Genomic DNA, 24,786 nt, shown 5'->3' on the forward strand with positions numbered 1-24,786 from the left:
CAATGGTACAGAATAGAAAACACGGAGACAAACTCACATAAATACAGTTATCTCATATTAAACAAAGGCGCCAAAACCATACACTGGAGAAAAGATAGCCTCTTTAGCAAATGGTGCTGGGAGAACTGGATATCCATATGCAGCAAAATAAAAATAAACCCCTATCTTTCACCATGCACAAAATTCAACTCAAAGTGGATCAAGGACCTAGAAATTAGTTCAAAGACCCTGCACCTAATAGAGGAAAAAGTAGGCCCAAATGTTCATCACATAAGATTAGGCCCCAACTTCCTTAACAAAGCTCCTAAAATGCAAGAAATAAAATCAAGAATTAATAAGTGGGATGGACTCAAATTAAAAAGCTTCTTCCCAGCAAAAGAAACAATCAATGAGGTGAAGAGAGAGACTACATTTTGGGAGCAAGTTTTTGCCACATGCATGTCAGAGTGCTAATCTCCAGGATATATAAAGAACTCAAAAAATTTAACACCAAAAATACCCAATCAATCCAACCAATCTTCTCTCCACTGCTGCTGACTTGAGGTATGCCAAATAATCTGGAAAATGCAACCTCCAAATCCTCTCCCACCAAAACAAAAACAAAACTGAAATCCAACCACCCAGAGATAAGCACTGTTGATATTTTAATGTATACTTATCAGTCTTGTTTCTAGAGGAGAGAAAGGGTGAGAATGAGAGATAAATTTCCCAGCATACAAAATTTGCATATTTCAAATACAGTACTTTTATATCTGTTTTTTTTTTTTTTTTCCTTACTGTACTGATATATCCTGAACATTATCCGGTGTAGTTTCTAACTGAGGTTGGTTTTCAGTACTCTGAGTTTGGCTAGATAAGAATGAAGCTGTCTCCCATAGGATCCTCTATCCTCCTAGCTGCTATAGTTGTGCTGAAGAAATGGAAGGTACAAAAGAACTGTGTGTTTGTGTACCAATTAACAAATTGAAAAGTTTAGGCTTGAATAGATCATGTAAAGCTTAACAGAAAAACTTTCTAGAAATCATTCTCTCTAAGCCAAAGATACCTGTCCAGAATGTGGAGACCATTTACAAAAGGCAGGAATGTGAATATTTCACACTGGTCCTTTACTAGAAAAGCACCTCAGGTTATATACCTACCAGACAATTTCCTCATTTTATTTTCCTTACATAAAAACAGAATTATGTTAATGCTTTCATCATTACTTAATTATGATTTAGTCAATATTTCAATAAATACACTTGTTTCTTAGTCAAAAGGTCCATGGATAGTGTAATATTTTATCTACAATAATATTTGTATCCAATATGTTAAGGTAGTTCTGGCATGTGTTTATGACAAGGGTGACTTGGAGAATAAAGATGTCTTAAAAGGTTAACTTCTGGGAAATAGAAGAAATCTTTATAGGTCATTTCTATATTTATATCAGTATATTCTACTTTAATATACATAATTTAAAAGCAAAACCATGAAAACTAGCTCATGCTGGGACAACATATAAATTATAGAATGCAAAAGTGAGCTCAAGGCTTCTAGCACAGCATGTACACAATCCACTAGCACTTCAAATTATTTTCCAAAGATGTCAGCTGAATTCTTCAGCAATGAGTAACTACTGAGGCTTCTCTTAAACTTGTTTGTAAACTATGAAAAAAGAGGACATTTGGTACACATAAAATTTTCCAAAAGTGCACTAAAGAAATGATTACCACTTTTTTTCTTATTGCTTTCTGGCATTTACTGTATCGTGTGTGTATATGATTTGTTTTAAAATGAAAATCTTTACTAATTGAGCATAATTTTAAAATATAAATGATGCTCTATGCAGGAGAGTATATAAATCACTTGCTTGCTTTAATTCCTGCAGTAAGAAACTCATAAATAGCTTCTTAAGAACCAAAAATTACTTTTGCTATTGAGTGAAGACTATATCTAAATATATGACATAATATATATATGGGTCCCTTAAAAACACTCCCTCACTTATCAACTAACATTCATTAGAAAAGTCTGTACAATTCAGGTCTGAGGCATCAGTTTGAATAAAATCTGGAGGTCAAGAAGATCTCAAAAACCTCTTATAATTTGACATCATGTGAATTTTTATTTTGGAAAAATGGATTTTTTTCAGTTGAGTCAGAGAAACTGTACATCTAAATAACTGCCATTCTCTATTTTCTGAGCTAAGAGGTAGTGTATATAAGTAGTTTCTTTTTATTTTTAAGCAACACTCTATCATTATGGGTATACCATAAGTGCTTATTCATTTGACTATTTTACACTATTTCTAGTTGTGGGTTATTAGATATGAATATGCTATGAAAACTTGTATACAAGTTTTTGGATATATGCTTTTATTTACATAAAAGTTTAATAGCTGAATCATATGGTAAGTATTAACTTACTAAAGATGGGCACAGTGCTTACCAGTAGGGCACACTTCATTTCCTGTTTTTCAAGAATCACTGTCATTTATTGTATGATATTCACTATTTTTGTTTTTGAAAATCACTATTTCATATATTTTGTCCAGTTTGGGGTTGTTTCAAGTAGGACAGCAATTTGGCATCTGTTTTTTCATCTTTGCCAGAATAATTCCTTCATCCTTGATATTATGCATTTTAGAAATAGTTACTTAGTACCTATTATATGCAAGATGCCTCTGTGCTAAGGTTCTGGTGATAGATCAATAGTCAAAGTGTAGTCTTACTTTTCAAGGTCCATATAATCTAATAGGAAATAAAAATAAGTAAATGAGCCTGACTCAGACATTTCTTAGAACTCCATCATTGGCCTTCTGTTTTCCTTGCTAACCCATTTTCTCATAAAATTCGTCCAGTTTCAAGAATTTAACTACTATATCTATGTTGATGACTTCCACGTATACATCTCCACTTCTTGCCTCTTCTGCTAAACTTCAGTCTTATACTCTCCTACTACTGTTGGCCATATGGACATGAAATCGGGAGCTTAACTAGGTTCTTTGTTATATCCTTATATTTTTGTGTGTCCTCCTACAACAGCCGAAGTCCAGTGAATTCTATCACCCAAATGATTTCAAAGTCTACCTTCTCTCCTCCATTCTTTGTAATCCAATTCCCAAACTCTGAGTACCTACTACCTTCTAGATATCTTTAGGTCTTTAGTCTTAATCCCTTCTAATTCATCTTGTATAATGCATACTGAGTGATCTTTCTAAAGAGAAACTTCATTCTATCATTTCTTTGCTTAAAATCTTGATGACAACCTACTGAATTCAGAATAAAATCCGAAGTCCTTATCATGGTTCACAAAGCAATTAAGGGCACAGTCTCTGCCTATCTCTGCAAACTTCAGTTCCATGATTATTCTTTATTCTTGTCCTATGTGCCAAGCATACTTAAACAATTACAACTTCCCCATGTTTTCTCCTCAAAGTTTTTATAATGTAGTTCTCTCTGCTTAGAATAATCTCTGTTCTTTCTCTGATTCCTTTAGGCTCTTAAAAGACCTCTTTTCTTCCAGGATAACTTTTCAAATCCTCTGGTCTGTTTCAGTTATACAGTTTTACTAGTACTTATTTGGTTATATATATTCAGAAATTCAATTCAGTCTAACTGATTCAAAAAAGATAATTTTTGTAAAGGCATTATTGTGGTTCAAGTTTAAGCAAAGGAATGCAAGTAAGTCTTAAGAACTAGAATGAGGTACTAAGGTCATCAAGATCTTCTCCTGGTAATGTCTCCTCTGCTGGTTTGTGTGTTTTGAATCTTTTTTATACACCTGTTCATTCTCTTCTTTGTGTCTGTTTCATTCTTCTCTCTGGTGATTATCCTTTTTTCAACATTCCAGTCCATATAACAGAAAAGAAATTACTTGTTGGTTCCTGAAATTTGTACCCTAAATAATCCAGAAACCCCCAAAGAGACTTAGGTATCTTTCTCAAGTTCAGTTCTAAAAAGGACTCTGATTGGCTACACTGAAATCAGCTAGTTGGAACCAGGAGACAGGGTCACACTTTCCCATGGCTGCTCCTGGTCTTGTCATGTGGAGTGAGTGTAGAGATACTGATATGGCAGTTTTCCATGGCAGTTACAAGGAATTTAGAGCAGAAAATCCTTAAAGGTGAACATTATTACTCGCTTAGAACCCTATGAATAGATGTATCAAAACATTCCCTGTCTCTTATAAAAGCTCCTGTGGGGTAAGAACTATGCCTTTCATCTATCTGTGTAATGAATAGACAAAGAAAAATATAATTAAAAAATTAATGACTAGCTCCTTTAAAGAGCAGAGACCAAAACAAATAAGTTTCAGTGATGTAACAGAAAAGAACATGAATTAGGATTGGTGGTAGTCCAGGAACTGCCACTAAAGATAGGCTGATATTTAACTTCTCTATATTCTAGTTTTCTCCTTTGTCAGCAGGAACTGTTATAGTAGTTCCATCTACCTCAAGATTGTGGTGTGCTTCATATGAGATATCTGAAAAAGTACTTTGAAAACTTCTTTAACCTATGGTAAGATAAATGAGGTAAAACAGAAATAACATCTTTCCTGATTAGTGAGGAGTTAACAGCCACTAAAAGTAAGAAAATGATTATAATAAAAGTCAGTATAATTCAAATTAAAGTGGAGATTTTCAGATATTAAAAGGCTTAAAAGATGCAAACCTTGAAATACAAAATTTTACTTTTGTTAAAATTTATGTATGGTAATATGTGGTTAGAGCTCTCCATAAAGCAAAATATATACACTGAGCTAGATACAGTGGTAAATGCCTGCAATCCCAGCAGCCTGGGAGGCTGAGAAAGGAGAACTGCAAGTTCAAGGCCAGCGTTAGCAACTTAGTGAGTCCCTAAGCAACTTACTGAGACTCTGTCTCAAAATAAAAATAAAAAAAGGGGCTGGGGGTATAGATCAGTGGTTAATTGCCCTTGGGTTAAATTCCTAGTACTCAAAACAAAACAAAAAACAAACAAACAAAAAAAAAAACAATACTGAGAGAGAACCTATTTTTGGCTTTAGAATTTCTTTTCTTCTAAATTTCCTTGGTAAAATACCCTGCCTTGTGGAGATATTACTTTACATGTAATTAAAATTTTTATGATTAATATATTTTTAAATGGATATGAGAAGTTGTCTATATTAAAGAATCATACAGGGGCTGGGGATGTGGCTCAAGTGGTGGCGCGCTCGCCTGGCATGCATGCGGCCCGGGTTCGATCCTCAGCACCACATACAAACACAGATGTTGTGTTCGCCGAAAACTAAAAAATAAATATTGAAAAAAAAAAAAAAGAATCATACAATACATTTTTTGTAGTTGTAGATGTTCACAGTATATTTATTTTGTTTACTTAATTATTTTATGTGGTGCTAGGAATCGAACTCAGTGCCCCACATGTGCTAGGCAAGTGCTGTACCACTGAGTCACAACTTCAGCCTTCAACACTTGATAGTTGCCAAGGATCTGATGAGATATATGTAAATGTATGTTCTTAATGACGGTGTACTATGTGATGACAGAGATTAATAGATGCAGTGGTCTTTATAGAATAAACAAAGAAACACTATAGATACATAGTAGACAAAGAAACACTGCCCAGAGGCTTCACACCACATGGGAAGTGGAGCTTGGAGAGTCCTAAAAGAGCTAGGGAGCTGATGGGGACAATATGATTAGATGAAAAATATTTGAAAATTATAAAGACCAATGGCATTATATTACATTTATATATATATATATATATATATATATATATATATATATATATATATATAGGCTCTATAACTCAGAAAGTGAGAGAAGACAAAATGGACTCTAAGTATAATTCCTGCTGTTTCTCCAAGAATATTCACAGGTCTTTCTAAAAATATATCTTACTGTATTTTTAGTGTTCTCTTTTTGAATAAGCTGAGAAGATACACGTTTTTTGTTTTTTTTTCCCCTGAAGGAAACAGGCAGAAATGATGTATCCTACAAAGATTTAAGACAAAAAGCCAGCTAGAATTTAGAGCTGGAGATGAGAATTGAATATAAAAATAGTTTCACAATGAGTTATAAAATCTAAATAACAACCAATGATCAATAAATGTCTATATTAACAATTTTTAGGTTATCTTTTTTAACCTGAAAAGTATAATCAGATGGAAATACATAATTTTCTCCTAGTTGACAGAGCAATAGGAAATGTGTGTGTATGAATCCCAAGGGAACAGTGACCTTCTGAAGGCTGCACACCTTAACTGAAGGTCAGTTATAACAGGCACATCCATATCCATGGGATGACAGAAAAGTTTCAAGGATTAATTCAAGTTAGATATTTAGCTGGTTAGAAATTTGGCTGCATTATGCTTGAGACCCTTTTAAATATTAGCCTAATTTACTGGTAAAATATTAGTAGAACCCAATCAACATTTAGTCTCCCACCTCTTTAACTCACCTGTAATATTCTTTGCAAGATTGATGGAAGCGCAATAAATGCTGCCATGCTGTTTAGAACTTGCATGGTCAAAGACTTCAGAGCTGTTGTAACAAAATGTCAATATTAAAGTTAGTTTAGAATAAGTGTTTTCACCTTGAGATTCAGAGGAAAATAGTGGGCTCATATTAGCTTCTTAAAAACTTAGTCAACCAAGTCCAATTTGATATTTTTAGATAAATTGTTGATACACTGAAAAGATAAACTATATAACTAGCACAACAAAAAGAACAAACCTGAAAGATAAGATCGATTCTTAATATGGTTTCATTAAGGAAAAATAACAAGAAATTGAGAAAATATATCATAATGACAATTTCTGTAGATAAAAATTAGGTGATGACAGAGGTGGCTCTGTCACTGTGGTTCTGATGAACTTACCTTCAGAGTGTAGAGGAGGGGCAGTTGAACTGGACAGCTTCTGAGGGGCCATCATTGCCTCTAATAATGGAAACCAGAGTGCCTATAAGGTCAAAGGAAACCAAAGAAAAAACAAAGTCTCTGTTATTTTTGGAATAATAAGTATCAGTATAGTGTTCTGCAGGTTGAAATATACTCTCTGTGTACATTTGTTGGTAAAAATTAGAAAAAGAAGAGGGAACATTTGATGAGGAAGAGAAAAAACATTAAAAGCAGTGATCAAAGCTAAAAAGATCTTTAGCATGAAGCCTTGGGAAACATAAGGAAGACTTGGAATTGCAATTCTGTTATCTCTAGAGAGGGTAGGATCAAGAAAGCAAGAAAGAGCTTCTGTTAGGTTCTTACCTTCTTTTCTATAAATCTATCACTGAGAAAGCCTGAATAACTTCATGTACCACCAAAAGGACTAAATATCCCCATAGCTACTCTCTTCCACGTTTTCTTCAGCAATGTCAAGCAATAAATGAATAAAGGTTATACAAAGTTTTCTTGTATCAAGAATTATTTGTATTTACTAAGTCTCACAGACCAGGAAATAGCAGTTAATATTATCTCAGTCAGCATTACCAACTTTATCAAGAGATAAACAAATAGATCTACCATTCATTCACTGCTATTCTGTTAAGTACTATATTAAATGCCTTATGTATATTTTGTCATTTTAATCTCATAATAACCTTATGCAGTAGGTTTTATCTTCACTTGAGATAAGAAATTGAAGTTAATAGAAATTAAGTAATTTTCCTAATATTGTACTATAGTAAACCAGCCCTCTGATTCCAAATTCTGTTTTTCCTAAGCTTCAGGAAAATATTTACTATAAAAATCAAGCTAATACATTTTCACAGTTCAAACATGTTTTTTGTTGGATAATAATTTACAAATGTCCTAATCCAGTATCTTAGGAGCAACCAACTGATGCAAACATCCAGGAGACATAAGGAAAAGTCAGTATTGACAGACAAGACAGGTTATTATTATTTTTTTTTTTATTTATTTTTTTTTAATTTTTTATTGTTGGCTGTTCAAAACATTACATAGTTCTTGATATATCATATTTCACAATTTGATTCAAGTGGGTTATGAGCTCCCATTTTTACCCCATATACAGATTGCAGAATCACATCAGTTACACATCCATTGATTTACATATTGCCATACTAGTGTCTGTTGTATTCTGTTGCCTTTCCTATAAGACAGGTTATTTACAAACGAGGATACACTGTACACCCCCACTGCGGAACTGACTGGCAATGAAGATATGGGAGTGTTTAAGGAAAGGGGAACCTACTAAGGATCCTGCAGACTTTCCCACTGTGTGAAGATCTCCACTAGGAAGGCTTTATCTGCCCCAACAGAGGTTAAGGCCAGGATTTTATACTGTTCATTTTTTACTACATTCATGATAGTTTAATCATACTTACTTTTACTGGCAATTCCCTGTTTTATGTAAATTTTCATTCATTTTAACAGTACTCATGATCTTTTAACCCTGTATTTTATTCTTAATTTCATTAAACTTATCTTTTAAGTTGCCTATTTTAACTCGTTTTTGAGAATATATCATTTATTTCTGTGTATTTTGTGGTCTTCTATAGATTAGGTATATTGTTAGTTTCGGAGCAAGCTGAACACTTGACCCTCACCCATCTGGTTCCTTATGGCTTGTTTGCCTCAAGTCTGAACACTCAATTCCACTCAAGGCTGAACACTCGGCCCCCAAGACCCCCAGCTGTCTGGTACAACAGAAACCCACATCTAGCTCCTGCCTAGTCTGCCTGAGGGCAGAAGATGACACCCTTAGCAACTACTATATGATCCAATCATTGTATGCCAACAAGACAGCTTGCAGACCTAGAGACCCCATTAGATTTTGGCTATAAAACTCTCCCCCTCCCCTCTTTCTCCCTTTCTTCTCTATTTCCCGACTCTCTCTCTCTCTCTCTTGCTTTGCTCTCTCCTTCCCTCTCTCTCTTTCCTAGATCTCTTTCTCTTGTTCTCTTCCTTCCCTGTTAATCAGACTCTACTGCAATAAACACATCTTGGTCACCCCGAGTGTCAAGGTCACTTTCCTTTCATATATGACATACCTAATTTTTACCTTTTGGTTCATATATTTATTATGTTCAGAAATTTGATTTTTGGGCAACCCCTATCAGGTTTGCTCCTGTAAGAGCTCTTTTTCTGCTCTTCACAATTGAATAAATCCTATTCCTTTCACTCTTTAAAAAAGAAAAAGAAATTTGATTTCAATTTCAAATTTGATTTTCTTACTTAAATCAGATAATTTAGAAGAATTATCTTTTTAAAGGTCTTATTCCTGTTTTCTAAATATCAGATAGGAAAGCATGATGTGGAACTAAAGAAAATCCATGGGATGTGTTCATGCCCTAAATAGGAGTTGTTGTTCTTCCATTAAATCTCCACATCAACACTACTATATGCTGAAAAACCTTTAAATATTTTTATCTCTCTTACTCTTTAATATTGATTCTTAAAATGTTAACTTGGAGGGCTGGGGCTGTAGCTCAGTGGCAGAGCATTTGTGAGACACTAGCACGTATGAGGCACTGGATTCGATCCTTAGCACCACCACTAAAAAAGAAACAAACAAAGGCATGCTGTTCATCTACAACTACAAAAAAAAAAAAAAAAAAAAAAAAGTTAACTTGGATAACTCTAAAACCCCACAAGTTAAAATAACTCTCCATTATAGAAAATTCCATTTCCTGAGAGAACAATAAAACTAAACCTGAATTACTTTCTCACAGAATGTAACAGTTTTCTTTTCAGAGAATTACACGCATAATGAAAGCATAGGCTTTGTTGTACATGTCCCTAGACACTGGGGTAGCAACACAGACAGCTAAGCAAAGGTAGGTGAGGTGCTTAGAGACACTACTGTGGAAAAGAACTGAGACCCCAACTTCCTGGGGTCTAATCTTCCTATGAAACTTTTGGTGGGGAATCATTATCAAGCTTTGGACATCTCAAATTTTCTAGTTACTATTGGTCTGTTGCAACAGCTCTTGTTCTCACTTTTTCTAATACAAAAAAAAAATAATAAATAATAAATAATAAATAAATAAATAAACAGAGACAAAGCAAACAGTCATTAAAATCCCCCAAACTTAACATTTAGTAATATGTAAAAGCCTAAGATTTTCATAAAATGGTATTTACATGAAAATGAAACTCAAATTTTTGTATTGTTATTAAATCTGTTCAGAAATAAAGCAGAAATCAGTTGTTAGTGGGAGTGGGCATACAGAATGGTGTGTGTGTAACAGGGAAGAGGGACAGACTTCTCCTACAGGTAGACTTCTCTTAAATGCAGCCAGTAAATGGTCTAGTAACAATCTTAGAGAAGTGAACATTTCAAAAAATAGAAAGAGGTCTAATAGCTAACACCTTTATTAAAAGGAACAAATTTCAACTCAGACATATTTTTTTAACAACAATAACAATTTTCCTTTTGCAATATCAAAGTGGCAAAAATTCATCTTTCATTAAGAGCTACAGAGTTCAACTATAGAAAAAACAATCCCTAGTAAGGCTTCGATATTCAACTCTGTTGTTAATATCTGTGAGTCTAGACTATTTCATTTAAGTATACCTAAACTATTATATTTTAAAGAGATAGCAAAAATTGTCTTTTTTCCTTAAATTTCCCATGTGGTATTATCAAAAGATAGTGAAAGGTATCAAAAATATATTTGAGAGGAGATAGACAAAACATTTTTTAAAAAGCTTAGCATTAAAGTGGACATAAGCCAATCCCAAAGAACCAAAGGCTGAATGTTTTCTCTGATATGTGGATGCTACTTCACAATAAGGGGGTAGGGTGGGGAAGAACAGAAGAACTCTGGATTAGAGGGGAATGAAGGGAGGGGAGGGGATAGGTGGGTAGGAAGGACAGTAGAATGAATCAGACATAATTACCCTATATGCATAAATGATTACACGATAGGTGTAACTCTACATCATGAACAACCAGAAAAAGAGAAGTTATATTCCATTTATGTGTCAAAATGAATTCTGTCATGTATAACTAATTAGAAAAAATTTTTAAAAATAAATAAAACCACACGCAAAAAAGCTTAGCATTAAATGCATATAAACAAAACTGTAAGGTGTCTATACTTTCATGTTTCTCTATCAAAATATAAACGTGTCCAAATACAGCCAGTCAACCAAATGATAAATAAGAATAAAAACTCAGGAATGGAAAAATCTTGGTAAAAGGACTGGTATTAAGTCCATAATCCATTTAAATAAAGACAAAACAACTATGAGAATTATGTATATAGAAAAGAATGTATTACAAAATTTAATAAGGTATAATAACTAAACTAATTAAAATTAGGAGGACAGAGAGGATATTAGGAAGCAGGGTTGGTTCATGTGCATTTCCTTATTGGTTTGACATTGTAAACATAATAAAAACCAAAGTGTAATAATATTACTTTATTAGTTATTCAGATTTTTTAATGTTAGACTTATTAAGAGATAATATGGTAAAGAAACATTTATCTGAAAATTAAAAATTCCTCAGTTTTATATAAGCTTCCTAGAGAAGACTGACTATAATATTTTTAAAAGCAAACATTATTTGATTCATTTTTTCTAAAATTATATCAACCTTGGCAGACAAAAAAATATCTACAGTAATGTTCACCAAATGATAATGATGGTTATTTCTGAGTGATTGTTGAAATATATTGATAATTTTTTAAAAAAACATTCTTCTCTTAACTTTCTATTTTGCATGCTATTAAAATATAAGTATGTATCATTTCATAAATTTTTTTATAAATAAAAATTCTATAGGCAAATGTATTTGTTATGCACAATTTATATGCTGAAGAATTTTCATAACTTATGACCTTGAAAAAATCTTTGACAGGGTTTAGGAGAGGACCTAAGTTAGAGGAAGAGAGCTAGGTGGTGATCCCCAATCTCTCCATAGCTCAGGAAGGAGGCAGTGAAGGAACAGCTCTCCAGAGAGGGAGGTGACAGAATAAATACTATAAGACCCAAACTGAAATAGAAAATAAGGACAGAGATCCTTAACCTCAACTTGGACCAGAGAGGAGGGGGGAGAGGGGCTATAGAGAAAGAGTAAGAGGAAAAACAAATAAGCTCAACCACCGGAAAGAAAAGCAAACCAAATAAAAATGCAACAGGAGCAGAGTGGGGTCACTGAAAAAGATCAAACCGTTTAATACAAATCATGGGGAAAAAGCTGTGCTGGAAAAAGCTGTGCTGTGGCAGCCATTTTGTGGAACTCACAGCTTATCAGCTACACTGAAAGAAATTAAATCAACAGGGCATCTTCCCACCTCCAGATAGCAACAAATTAAACCAGAAGTATCCCAGCTGTGACATGTCTCAATAATTTGTCTAGAAGGAACTTGTAGAGGGATTGCTGTTAGCTGAACATTGCTAAAACCCTATCCCCTTCCCCACAACAAGGGCAGCAGGGTGTAGTAGACCCACCCCCAGGAAGTAGAAGCCTGGGGATCTCAGACAGAGATGGAGCAGACTCACTGGGGAGTGGGAAGTGAGTGCTGAAAACCAGGTGGGAAAACAGTCTTTATCCTGGGCAGTGGAAAGAAATGGTGCCTGGATTCACTGGGTGGGAGTTTGGCCACCGGCAGGACAGCTGCCTCTGTCCAAGGCAGTAGAGGGAAGTGGTGCCTATGGTTCATAACCATGGGCAGTGAAAACTAGAACCCAAGTGAACCACTGAGTTGCTTTACCCAGTAGTAGGGACAGTGCCCTGGTGATCTGTGTCGTCAGTGGGGATGTTCCTGTGCCATAGAGTATCCACAGAAACCCCACAAACAGAAGTTCCATACTTGTAGACAGCCAACAGAATGGAAATAACCAACAGACAAAGTACCACACCCTGAGAAAATTCAGCCTCAAGCCTCTGGATCTAGGCTGACAATCCAGAACCAGAATGGGCTGGTGGGTGATCCATAGAAAGTAGAGGGTGGCTCTTGTGCCCTAGAACCTTTGGGGGAAACCACAGCCAAAGGTGATGGACATTTTCTAAAGGTCCCAAATCCTGATGAAATCCAAACCAAGACTCAATAAAAATTTTCACTTGGCATGGTTTACTATAAATAGCTCGAATATCAACTTTGATCATACATATTCTTATTCATAATTTTGATTTATAGTTATTACTGTATTACCCAACATTGTGACCTCAACTCATTTGACTGTATTTCTTCCAATGTTTTAGAACATTAATTGGAATAATTCTTTGTTCTCCTAGCTCAGGTTTATACTTATTCCCTCTTTCCCTCTTATATTCCAGCTACTACTTTAATCTCCCGACATTGATCTTTTTCTTCTTTTTATTATGGTGTTATTATTCTTTTAAAACTTTTGTTTTTTATTTTTTTCTCTCTTCTTTTTTAAATTTATTTTTTAAATACATGACAATAGTGGAATGCATTACACTCATTATTACCCATATACAGCACAATTTTTCGTAACTCCATATATAAAGTATGTTCACGCCAAATTATGCCATTATACATGTACTCTTTTTTTGCATTACAATTCTTAATACCCATATATACCACAATTTTTCATATCTCTGTTTGTATATAAGATATGTTGACACCAAATTCAAATCTTCATACATATATTTTGTATAATGATGAACATCACATTCTTGTATTCAATTTTTCTCTCCTCCCCCTTTTAGCCCTTATGTAATATTACAGCAATTTACTATATTTAATAACTAATTTTTCAACCTATTCCCAAACTTTAATACAAGTTTATACCTGCCTTAAAGGAACTGTGGAGAACAGTATTAACAAGTTTTTCACTTTTTTATAAGGTTGAATAGTTTGCAATTTTGCTCTGAAGTAATCACAATAAAGAGTTAAGTGTCTTCTCTCAAAGTGGTGCTGATACTAGGAATAGCAGAGGACATACATGGAGTGAAAGTATAAATACCTGGATATTTGCCAGCCCAGGGCTCTTAAGATAAAGAAGCTCACAAAATAGTCCTTTGCATTAAAGAAGTGATAATCAACCCAACAGATGGGTAGACATATAAGCAGTATAACAAGCAAGGAAAGAAACCATTCTAAACAGCCTTCAACATTTCACCAACTAACTACATTGATACCACAGTGGAGGAAATGTTGGAAAAAAAATTTAGGAAGTTCATGTTAAAATGTTCAACAAGCTAAAAGGAGATGTAAGAAATAAAATTAGAAAATACAGGAAGTAAATGATCATTTTGATAAAGAAATATTATGAAAAAGAACCAAAACAAAATCCTGAAAATAAAAGACTCAATAAATTAAATTAAAAAATTCAATGGAAAGCATCATAAATAGATTAATCCACTTTGAAGAAAGGTTTATCAGACCTTGAAGACAAAGTATATAATCTTGAAAATAAAGTCCACAATAAAGAAAAGATGTTAAAAGACCATGATCAGAATATTCAGGAAATTTGGGATAACATCAAGACACCAATTTTAAGAATCATGAGAGTAGACAAAGGCTCTAAAATACACACTTAAGGAATGCACAATTTTTTCAATAATATAATACTAGAAATATTTTCCAAATATTAGGAAGTAGATGGAAATCCAAGAATGAGATATATACAGAACTCCAAATAGGCAGATCAAAAAAGATACATTATGCCAGGTGTGGTGGTGCACACCTGTAATCCCAGTGGCTCAGGCTGAGTGAGGCAAGAGGATTGTGAGTTCAAAGCCAGCCTCAGCAAAATCGAAGTGCTAAAAGCAACTCAGTGATATCTTGTCTCTAACTAAAATACAAAATAGGGCTGGGGATGTGGCTCAGTAGTTGAGTGCCCTGAGTTCAATCTCTGGTAAGGCCCCACCCTAAAACAAATCAAAACATATTCAATGAAATATTTCATAGGAGAAGGAGGAGGAGGAGGAGGAGGAGGAGGAGGGGAGAGAGAAAGAAAAAGAAAAATGAAAATCAGCACAGGGAAGAAATACACTAGAAGAACAGTCAATTAAAGGAGAATCGAGTCTGAAGCACTAGAATTAAATCAAAATGGCAGGAAATAAACATCATTTCTGTATAACAACCTGAATGTAAATGAACTACACTTTTTCATCAAAAGACACAGATTGGCAAATTGGATTAAAAAAACAAAACCAAAGCCATATATTGTTTAAAAGAGACTCACCAAATAAAGACAACCACAGACTGAAGGTGAAAGGAGGGAAAAGATATTCCATACAAATGGATACCGAAAAGCAAGCAAGGTTAGCTACTCTCACATAAAACAAAACAGACTTCAAGCCAAAATTAAACAGAAGAAACAATGAAGGTCACTTCATAGTTGGTTAAGGGATGCATCCAAATTAGAAATCAATGACAATAAAAAACAGAAACTACTCTAACACCTGGAGATGAAACAATACTTTTTTTTTTGTACCTGATATTGAACCCAGGGTGCTTAACCACCGAGCAACATACCCAGCCATTGTTTATATTTTATTAGAGACAGGGACTCACTGAGTTGCTTAGGGTCTCCCTAAATTTCTGAGGCTGGGTTTGAACTTGTAATCCTCCTGCCTCAGCTCCCTGAGTCACTGGGATTATAGGTATGTGCCACTGTGCCTGGTGAAATAATACACTTTTGAATGAAGAATGGGTTACAGAAAAAAAATCAGGGGAGGAAATTTAGAAAAATTCTTAGAAACAAAAGAGAATGGAGATACAACATATTAAAATTTCTAGAACAGTATGAAGGCATTTCTAAGAGGAAAGTTTATAGCACTGAGTTCCTACATTTAAAAAAAATGTAAATAATCTAACATTATATCTCAAGACCTTAGGGAAAAAAAGACCAAACTAATATCAAAATGAGCAGAAGACAGAAAAAATTTTAAGTCAGAGACAAAATTAATGAAATTGAGAATAAAAAAAATAGAAAGGATCAATGGAACAAAAGTTGGTTCTTTGAAAGGATAAACAAGATTGATAAATCTTTAGCCAAACTAACCAAAATACAGAAGACTCAAATTAACAGAAGTAGAGATGAAAAAGGAAATATCATCAGAGACACTACTGAAATACAGAGAATCATTAGAAACTATTTTGAAAATTTATACTCCAATAAGCTGGAAAATCTTTAAGATAATGACAAATTCCTAGAGATATATGACTTACACAAATTGAATCATGAAGATATAAAAAACAGATCAATATCAAGTAATAAAATTGAAGCAGATATTAAAAGCCTTCCAACAAAGGAAAGCCCTGAACCAGATAGAGTCTCAGCCCAGTTTTACCAGACCTCTAAAAAAGAACTAATGCCAATCCTTCTCAAATTATTCCATGAAATAGAAAAGGAGGTAACATTGACAAATTCATTCTATGAAGCCAGTATTACCATGATACCAAAATCAAATAAACAAACAACAAGGAAAGAAAATTTCAGATCAACATCCTTGATGAAGAACGCAGATGAAAATATTCTTAATAGAATATTGGCAAACCACATTCAAAAACACATTAAGAAGATAGTGCACCATGATCAAGTGGGTTTCATCCCAGTGATACAAGTTTGGTTCAACATATGGGAATCAATAAATGTAAATCACCACATAAATAAGAGTTGGGGACAAGAATTACAATAATCTCAACAGATGCAGAAAAAGCATTGGACGAAGCCCAGCACCCATTCATGTTTAAAACACTAGAGAAACTAGGGATATAAAGAACTTGGCTCAACACTGCAAACACTATTTAAGACAAACCCAAGGCCAATATCACACTGAACAGAAAAAAAAAATGAAAGCATTTTCTCTAAAATCAGGAGCAAGACAAGGATGTCTACTCTCACCACTCCTATGCAACACAGTTCTTGAAACTCTAGTCAGAGCAATGAGGCCAGAGAAGGAAAATAAAGGGATACAAACTGTAAAAGAAGAAGTCAAATTATTTCTATTTGCTGATGACATGATCCTATATTTATAAGACCCTGAAAACTCCAAAAGACTTCTAGAGCTGATAAACAAATTTACCAAAGTAGAAGGATACAAGATCAATATACCTAAATCAATTGCTTTTCTATACTCCAATAATGAATATTATTTAAGAAATTTAGGAAAACTATCCACAATAACCTCAAATTTTAAAAAATTAGAAATAAATTTAACTGAGATGAAAGACCTCTACAATGAAAACTACAAAATACTTAAAGAAAGAAACTGAAGACTACCTTGAAAGATGTAAAGACCTTCCATGTTCTTGGATAGGCAAAATTAATAAATGGCCATACTACCATACTACCAAGTGTAATACAGATTCAATGCAATCCCTATCAAGATAACAATGATGTCATTCTTCACAGATCAAGAAAAAACAGTTCTAAAATTCATTTGGAAAAATAAGAGATCCAGAATATCCAAAGCAATCTTAAGTAAGAAGAGCAATGCTAGAAGCATCACAATACCAGAGCTCAAATTATACTCAAGAGCTATAGTAACAAAAACAGCATAGTACTGGCACCAAAACAAATATGAAGATCAAATAAATAGAAGAAAAGACACAGAGAGAAACACACACACAGATACAGTCAACTGATACTTGAAAAAGGTGCCAAAAACATACATTATAGAAAAGATAGCCTAAAAAAAAAAGATAGCCTTTTAAACAAATAGTGCTCTGAAAACTAGATACCCATATGTAGAATGAAACTTGATACCTAACTCTCACTCTGAAAAAAAGTCAACTCAAAATAGATCAAAGACCTAGGAAGTAAAGCAGAAATTCTGCAACTGCTAGAATAAAATGTAGGCTCAACATTCCAACACATTGGCAACAAATAAAACAAAAAGTCAATAAGTAGGATGCCATTAAATTAAAAGTTTCTGCATAGTAAAGGAAACAAGAGCATGAAGAGAGAGACCAGAATGAGAGAAGATCTTTGCCACCTGCCCCTTGGGGAATTAACATACAAAATATATACAAGAACTCAAAAACCTGGACACCAAGAACAAAAAGAAATAACACAATTAACAAATGGGCAAAAGAATTAAACAGATACTTATCAAAAAAAGAAATGCAAATGGCCAAGTATATGAAAAAATGTACAACACCTCTTGAATTTGCATATTAGGGATATGCAAATCAAAACTACATTAAGATTCCATCTCATTCCTGTCAGAATGGCAATTATCAAGAATACAAATAATAATAAATATTGGCTAGGATGTGGGAGAAAAGATACTCTCATACATTGTTGGTGGGACTGCAAATTAGTACAACCACTTGGAAAGCAGTATAAGAGATTCTTCAAAAAACTAGGAATGGAACCACCATATAACCCAGCTATCCTACTGCTTGGTAGATATTCAAAAGATCTAAAATCAACATACTATAAGAATGCAGCTACATCAATAATTATAGCAGTACAATTCATAAAGCCAAGCTTTGCAACCAGTCTACGTGCCTGTTAACAGATGAATGGATAAAGAAAATGTGATACACACACACACACACACAAAATGGAGTTTTACTCAGACATAAAGAAGTACAAAATTATGGCACATGCTGGTAAATGGATGGAACTAGAGAATATTATGTTAACTGAAATAAGCCAGACCCAGAAAGTCAAGAGTTGAATGTTTTCTCTCATATGTGGAAGCTAGACCAAAATAAGGGGGGAAAGAAAAGGAAGAAAGGAAAAAGAAAGAAAAAGGGAGGTATAGAATTCCATGAATGTAGAAGAGAGATCAGTGGAGTAGAGGAAAGGGACTGGGGGCGGAGAGGGTGGGGGAGAAGGGATGGGAAAAGGGAAGAGCGGAATGAATCTGACAAAACTTTCTCATGTACATATATGAATATACCATAGTGAATCTCATAGGTACATGAAATACATATACCTTTTGTATATCCATAGTGTACTAATTTTAAAAAACTATAAATTATTTTAAAAAGTAAAATCAAAATAATAAAATCCTTGATAAAAACTTAAAGGAGAAATTTATCCATCTCATGAGAACAATAATCATACCAATATTTTTTTGAGGCGGGGCGGTTTACCAGGGATTGAACTCAGGGGCACTCAACCACTGAGCCACATCCCCAGCCCTATTTTGTATTTTATTTAGAGACAGGGTCTCACTGAGTTACTTTGGTGCCTCGCTTTTGCTGAAACTGGCTTTGAACTTGCAATCCTCCTATCTCAACCTCCCCAGCTGCTGGGCCAATATTTGTTTTCATTGTAAAACATCCAACTAAATATTTATGAAAAATTAACTGTTCCCATTTTAGAAACTCAGATTGTGGAAAGAGCTCAGGTGGTGTGATGTCAGACCTAAGCACTGCAGGGAAAGGTACAGAGGAGTAATACAACTCTACTTTTTTTTTTTTTTTTTGAAAAACATTTATTTTTTTTAAGTAGTTGACACAATACCTTTATTTTATTTATTTATTTTTATGAGGTGCTGAGGATCGAACCCAGGGCCTCGCACGTGCAAGACGAGCACTCTACTGCTGAGCCACAATCCCAGCCCTGTAACTCTACTTCTTAGAGCAACTGCAGAATTTAGGTGTCAATCACACCTTGCCTCATAGTTTCTGCTTCACTGCTGTAATTACTACTTGCTTTAGGTGCTCATCTACACCTCCTTCAGTTTTGTTTTTTTCTTTTGTGCAATCTGGGGTCTGTTACAGCAGGGGTTCCAACTGTGGCTCTATACAGGAATTGTGTAGGGAGCTCTAAAACATACTGATGACTAGTTTCCAGCCCCAGAGAGTTTCATTTAATTAATCTGGGGTGCAGCCTGAACAAAAAGATTTTTCAAAGCTTCCTAGGTGACTATAATGTGCAGCCAAGACTAAGAACTACTATATCATATCCTCCTTTGACCTTTTTTCATATCCCTGAGGGCTTTGCTCCAGTTCTTCATGCTCACTTTCAGCCACAGGGAATAGAAAAGATGATAAATGATCATATATCCATAGTACCACTACAAGGAATACACAAAATCTCAGTCCAAAGACACCAGGGACATCTCATAGTCACAAACCTTACATTTTGCTTAACAGCCAAATCTAAGAACCATAAAGCCTTTTGTGGGGAAGAAAGAGGCCAAACACTCTTCATAATAACTTCAGGAGTCTTATACTCCTGGGAACACTAAAAGTGATTAATGCCAGCTGAATTAATTCAGGTGGTTGACAGGGCAGTGGAAATAGAATTAATTCCTGTTTCAGAACAGAACAGGCTTTAAAATTCCTAAGTAATCATTCTCCTACCTCTCGTTGCTGCTGGTTCAAATTATGTGAATTTCTCTGGCAAAGAGCAATTGTGTCTACCATGGTATCTTCAACATCCTTCAGTGAGGCAAGTTCTCTGGTATCTAGATTCAGAAAGAGTATAAACAACACTTTAGGACGTGTTTCTGATAATCTCAGAGTTTCTGTGAAAAAAAATGAAATTCTCTTTCTTTTGCATAGCCTTAATTTTCCATTCTAAGGAATTCTATCATCCATAAGACCTAACACTGAGATTTAGTGATTAAAAGATCATTCTGGGCAATAGGAGTGTTCTATATAAATGTTTGACATTCAAAGTACACATAAAGCACATTGTACTTAGCATCTCGACATGCTTTAGTTATGGGAATCATCTATTTGTGGATTAGTTAGTAGAAAGATTATCCTTCACACTTTCTTCTCTACCATCTTTTCCTGTCTTAAATGTAGGTAGTTCCCTAAGAGTCTGTCTTACATTCTTTTTTCTCATTTTTCAATGATTTCAGCCACTCCTGTGGTTTCAATTCTCAAGTTTTTGTTAATAAGTTTAAAGTATACACTTCAGCCTTTACTCCATTCATAAATTTTCAAATGACCCTAGGAAAAAATCTCCATGTCCTCCAAGCACTTTGAACTTTATATGTGCAAAGCCCATCTTATCTTCCTCATTTCAAATCTGCTCCTCCCCCAACATTTTCAAAGTTAATGGAACCAGCATGATTAAGTTAACCAGTTTATAAATCTTCATCATCTTTGATGCTTCCCTCTCCTTAATTCCACACATTCAAATAAAGTGTTTATTTTTATTGATTTTACTTCAGCACTTGCCCACGCCCACCACTGTTACCCTGGCAGCATGCATATCTGCTACTGCAACAGTCTCTTCACTGAACTTTTGACTTCCAAATATGGCCTCTTTCATTCCCTTTTATATTGTTACCAGGGCTTTCTTAAACACAAGTCCAAACATATTATTTCCTTCTATACAGATTAAAGATTCCTAATGCTTAGAAACAGAATATTAGTAAGATTCTGACCCTAGGTACTGTGTAAAGATTCCAGCTTATCTTCTCACTCTCTGTGCCCTGGTGTCACCAGATTATTTCTTAACCTCTGAGGTTAGAAGCCAGGCACTTCCATACTTGTGTCTTAATCTTGCCCTGCTTCGTCTATTAAACCTCTAGTCCTCCTCTGACTTATTTTAAAGGTAATACACGTCTAACACACAACTCTTGACTTGACTCATGGGTCACAAACAGTTCCCTGGTTTTCAACACTCCTTTGCTACCTTTGTGCATTCCATTTGACTTGTGTTAGAGTGTTAATTTGTATGTGTCTCCTTCTTGAGACCAATTATTCAAGGAAGGGACGGCTATGTTTTAGGCATCTGTCTGTAACCTATAGGAACTAAGCACAATGTCTTGAAAGTAGCAAATGCTTCAAATTTTTAAGCATGTTGTCAAAATTGAATCTGAAAGCAGATGGCTATTACTGGACTGGTTACAAGACTATTACTGGAAAATTTATCCTTATAGGAGTTTTAAAAACTGGCTTCTCTAGATATACCACCTACAAATCATGGCAATTTGGAAGAAATATACTTCTTCCTTTTCCCTCAATCTTTCACGTATTGTCTGAAAAAATATTTTCAGAACATTAAATTTAAATAGAAAAATGTCATAAAATGCAATAAACCTAACAATGAAATAGACTGAACACACACTGGCAATTCAAAAGTAATAATTAAATATCTAGTTGGATTATCATTATGAAAAAGTCAATCAAGTGCTTACTGAGGTTCCAAAAAGGTTTAGTATAATTCAAGATGATCAAGATATAACAGAGACTACCATGCAATATTTAACCATCAAAAAATATAGATAATTTATCTACAGAGTTATGGTAAAGGGATATTAGAGGAAGGGTCAAGGGGTGCAAAAATATGTTGTGAAATAGGTAGAACAATCTAAGTCACTTATCAAGAGATTACTTGATCTTCAGGTGGGTTATTTAAAAAATATCAAGGAAAGGAATGCAAACAACCTGACTGAAAAGTTAAACAGACATCTCTGCAAAACAGATATACAAATGGCCAAAAAGGTACATGAAAAGATGCTCAACATCACTAATCATTAAGAAATGCAAACTAAAAGATACCACCTCCCCCTCCCCATTAAGATAAGTTACTATCAAAAACAAAACAAAAGTGTTGGTGAGATTACAGAAAATCTGTAACCCTTGTGCACTTTTGGTGGGAATATTAAATAGTGCAGTGGCTATGGAATGTGGCATGGCAGTTCTTCAAAAATTAAAAATAGAATTAGTACTTGATCTACCGATCCCACTTCTAGTTATATAGACACACACAAAAATGAAAGCAGGAACTTGAAAAGATATTTGAACAACCACGTTCATAGCAGCATTATTCACAATGGCCATATGAAAACACAAAATGTGGTATATAAATACAATAGGATGGTACTCAGCTTAAAAAGGAAGAAAATTCTGACATGTTTGACAAAATTTACAAAATGTAAAAACATTATGCTAAATAAAATGAGCCAGTAACAAAAGAATACTGTATAGTTTCTTAGAGTAATCAAGTTCAGAAAAAAATATTGTTGGAAAAAGTAAGTAGAATGGCAGAAAATAGAATGGTGGTTGCCAGCAGTTGGGAGAGGGGAGAACAGGGAGTTACTGCTTAGTGGGGAGATTTTCAGCTTGGGGAGATGAAAAAGTTGGAGACAGATCATGGGGATGGTTTTATAACAAAGTGAATGTGTTTAATGCCACCAAATTGCACACTTAAAAACAGCAAATTTTGCGTTATACATACTTTACCATAAGAAAAAAAAATGTTGAAATGTCAAAGAACATGATGAAATTTTTAACTATTTATGTTCAAACGCACTCAAGATTCCAAACTGTCAAGTTTTACTGCTTTGGGCTAAAATTGTACAAATTCAGTACAGAAACACTGGCTATTACTTACTGCTTGCAAGCTTTGATTTGCAGTTGTTTGGCACATGAACTTAATTTTTATGATATTATGTACCTCATTAATATAAAACCAAATTATAAGTACATAACTATAACTAAAAAGATAATCAACAGCAGTTGAACAATGTCTATTTCTTGTATATTTAAATCTACTGACAATGAGTACCACCGAGGCACTTATAATATTTCCAATTATGATTACTTGAAAACTAGCTAAATTTTGGATCCATGTTAAAGTAGATAAATAGTAATTATGCAGATAGACCAATATAATTATTACTTAACAAAGTCAATTCACTTTTAAATAATATTTTTTAAAATATGGAGGCTGTGGAGAAAAATAAATTATGAATCACATTCAAGAACTTACTTTTTTCACCTTGATGTGTTGTTATCTCTTGCAGTTTGCTTTGTAGTCTCTAAGAGGTAAAAAGAATACAGGCAGTAATAAGAACATTTTACATTTCATTCTACCACAAATTTGAATTAACATATTTTATAGGAAAGAAATAGCAAAGCTATAAAGAATGGTCCTTTACTGCCATTCAGAAGTGAATACTTGTGCATATAGTTAGCAATATGGCAAGGGACCCAAAAGATCAAGTTATCACTTATTCTGTCCTTGTCTGCTTTTCTTATAACACATCATTGCCACTGATATTCTTTGGGCATAGTAATGAGGATTAGGATTTATCCATGCTTAGGATTAGGGTATAAAAATTCATACTGGATTATGAGAAAAAGGGGTGGACTGGATGGATGGGAACACAAAGGAAATGACAAGTCTACTCTAGAGCATAAGGCACAGCCTTGGGTGTGATTTCTCCCAAATGTGCAGTCATAGTACCCACTGCTCTACTGAATTCTAGATCCTTAAACACCTTTAACTCATACTGCAAAGGCTTCTTAAAACCCTTTTGAGCCTGATCCCTAATATATCCCTTCTACTTCAAATTTGCTCCTTTTCTTGGGGTCCCTTGAAGATCCCAAATGACAGAATCTTAAATCACAGAATTTTAGCTTATAACTAGAATCATTATTCACTATTCCACCTCATTCATCTCATATCACAATCAGATGATCTATAAGTTCTCAAATCTAAGCCCTCTTCTTTCCATTACCCAGGTCAAGTGCTTGTTGACTCATACCTGTGCTACTGCAAGTACTCTCTGCTTTCAGTGTTTCCTCTCCCTTCTCTGCATCTCACCACCCCCACCTCCCACCTCTTCTCCCAGTCACCAAAGCAGTTTCTATAAAACAAAAAAGTAAGTTCCCTGCTTCACAATTCTTTAGTGTGTCCTATAAAGTCTGTTCAAACCTAGACCTAGACTTTGTTTCTGCCTATATATTGTATAGTTGAAATCTAGGTAAGTTGTGATCATTCTCCTAGTGGCCCACATTTTTTTTGTTGTTGTTGTTCTTAAGGTTTTGCAAATGGTGGTAATGGTCCCCTGCCCAGTTCTCCTGCCTCTCCTTCCCCTATTCATGCCAAGAATACTTTTTAAGATTTTTTATTAGTACTGAGGAGTTAACCCAGGGACACTTAACCACTCAGCCACATCCCCAGCTCTTTTTAATATTTTATTTAGAGACGGTCTCACTTAATTGCT

General features: G+C 34.4%; 1 protein-coding gene across 1 annotated transcript in view; it reads right to left on the reverse strand.

The window, feature by feature from the left end:
• Nucleotides 1-24,786, reverse strand: part of Vps8 (VPS8 subunit of CORVET complex) — a 252,174-nt gene that overhangs the window by 65,993 nt on the left and 161,395 nt on the right. Inside the window, exons 38-41 of the mRNA XM_046462585.2 lie at nucleotides 23,547-23,595; nucleotides 20,177-20,280; nucleotides 6,846-6,927; nucleotides 6,426-6,508 (exon numbers count right to left, since the gene is read on the reverse strand). Of these exons, the coding sequence (XP_046318541.1) occupies nucleotides 6,426-6,508; nucleotides 6,846-6,927; nucleotides 20,177-20,280; nucleotides 23,547-23,595 (318 nt within the window). The remainder of the gene's footprint in view (nucleotides 1-6,425; nucleotides 6,509-6,845; nucleotides 6,928-20,176; nucleotides 20,281-23,546; nucleotides 23,596-24,786) is intronic.

Source organism: Marmota monax, unplaced genomic scaffold (assembly GCF_021218885.2).
Source record: "Marmota monax isolate L192 unplaced genomic scaffold, Marmota_monax_Labrador192_F-V1.1 WCK01_AAM20220418_F8-fsc00100, whole genome shotgun sequence".
Taxonomy (NCBI): domain Eukaryota; kingdom Metazoa; phylum Chordata; class Mammalia; order Rodentia; family Sciuridae; genus Marmota; species Marmota monax.